A 1,658-nucleotide genomic window follows, 5' to 3' on the forward strand; every position below is an offset into this window, starting at 1 on the left:
TCACGACGACGCCACACAATACTCTAGCACGCGCTCCACCTCCTCTCGTGTAACTCCCGTGGGGTCGCTGTCAACGATAACCCGCGCATCGAGCCAGAAGTCCGACTCGGGCCAGGGCTCGTTCTCCATCCGCGCCATATAATGCTCGATAACTTCATCTTCAGGTACCGCAACGCCATCCTCGCTGAAGCCTTGGAACAAGGTCGTGACAAAAAGGTGGTACCGCTCGTCCCAATATGGCCGCACCTGCGCGCCCTGCCAATCAACGACCGCAACGATCGTCGGGTCTTCGGCAGAGCGGACAAGGACATTGAGAGAGTGCCAATCAGCGTGCGTGAGCCGGAAGACATCAGGTGTGGCGGTCAGGGTCGCGCAGTGGTCGTGGATTCGAGAAAGGGCTCGATGCAGGTCGTCCCTTGTGAGTGTATCCGCCTCGCGGTCGGGGTAGTACTCCCGCCCTTCGCGCCAGGCGACGTCATCAGGAATGTGTGATTGGGCTTCACGCAACCGTGCCATGAGATAGTCTCTCGACGATGACAAGGCTGCCTCGCACGGTGGAACACGGAGTTGATGAGGAAGGGGCGGCCCGACAGTTCCGTCGACATCGACGATCGAGCCGATAGCCTTGAGAGGATGGTTGACAAGTTGTTCTTCGAACTCTGCTGTCTGTGCTGCCACCTGGAGCCACGCTTCACGTGAAAAAAGATGCGAGACAACCGCGAGGGGGACTCCAGCAACACGCTCCATGAACATGTACGGCGCGCCTACTGGTTCAGCAGACTCGTTCCAGCCCAGCAGCGCAGGCACAGGGATAGTTGTATGGGCCGCGATAAATCGCATCGTTGCAATTTCGGACAGAAATTCTGCGGTAACTTGTTCGGGAAGGATCCACGACGAAGGTCTCCGAATGCGGGCGAGAAAGTCAGTGTTGTCCAAGAGCACAAGCAGAAAAATCTACAGTTTGGCAGTCAGTAAGCGTACACGCGAGCTCCAATAGCACACCAAGTTGCTCCCGCCGACGGCAAGGAGATGAAGGGCAGTGACAGGAACAGATTTTACGTGGAAGGCTCTGGCCTTGAGCTCTTCGAGGTCAAGAAGGCCTAGATGCGTGTCAATCTTTTCGCGAACTCGAGCAATACTTAGTTGTCCCGCAAGGGTTGACACGGCATGAGCCAGCACCGGGTCCCAAGAGGCCAAGAATGCCTGCGAAGCCTCTTCTTGAGCGGTGGTGGTTTCAAGAGGCAACGACAACTCAGAAGATGCCTGAAAGCCTCGGTTAGAGCACACAAATCCACGAAATTCGAACGGGGACGCACTCTGAGCACCTCCGAGTCCTCGCAACTTGAATCAGTGGTCATTGTGGTCAAAGAGCAACATGGCGACACTTGTCACGTCAACAGTCACAGGAGTCTGTCACGTGGGAATAATGGCTCAGTAGTGCCCAAATAGTAGCCGCATTCAGATTCACTGGGCTGTTTCCACAATTTTTCCCTATGAAAAGTCAGCTAAAAATTTGAAATTTTTAAATAATTTTTTTTTTTCTAAGAGAAAAAACTTGGCAACTTTTGCCTAAAAATATCAGAAAAGGAACTTGAGATTTTTTACCTGGTGATTACCAAGAAAAATGTCAGATCATATATAGAGAAATAACTAGGACA

At 52.8% G+C, this 1,658-nt stretch overlaps 1 protein-coding gene across 1 annotated transcript; it reads right to left on the minus strand.

Annotated features, from left to right (window-relative positions):
* On the minus strand, positions 1-1,358 carry MIND_00880900 (Altered inheritance of mitochondria protein 9, mitochondrial; the record flags this gene model as incomplete). The annotated part of the gene is made up of 3 exons (XM_037365465.1): positions 1-954; positions 1,003-1,263; positions 1,317-1,358. The coding sequence occupies 3 exons, from the start codon at positions 1,356-1,358 to the stop codon at positions 1-3; spliced, it is 1,257 nt and encodes a 418-aa protein (XP_037218707.1).
* Positions 1,359-1,658: the final 300 nt, after the last annotated feature.

Source organism: Mycena indigotica (genome assembly GCF_014461135.1).
Source record: "Mycena indigotica strain 171206Taipei chromosome Unknown Mind.scaff0007, whole genome shotgun sequence".
Taxonomy (NCBI): Eukaryota; Fungi; Basidiomycota; class Agaricomycetes; order Agaricales; family Mycenaceae; genus Mycena; species Mycena indigotica.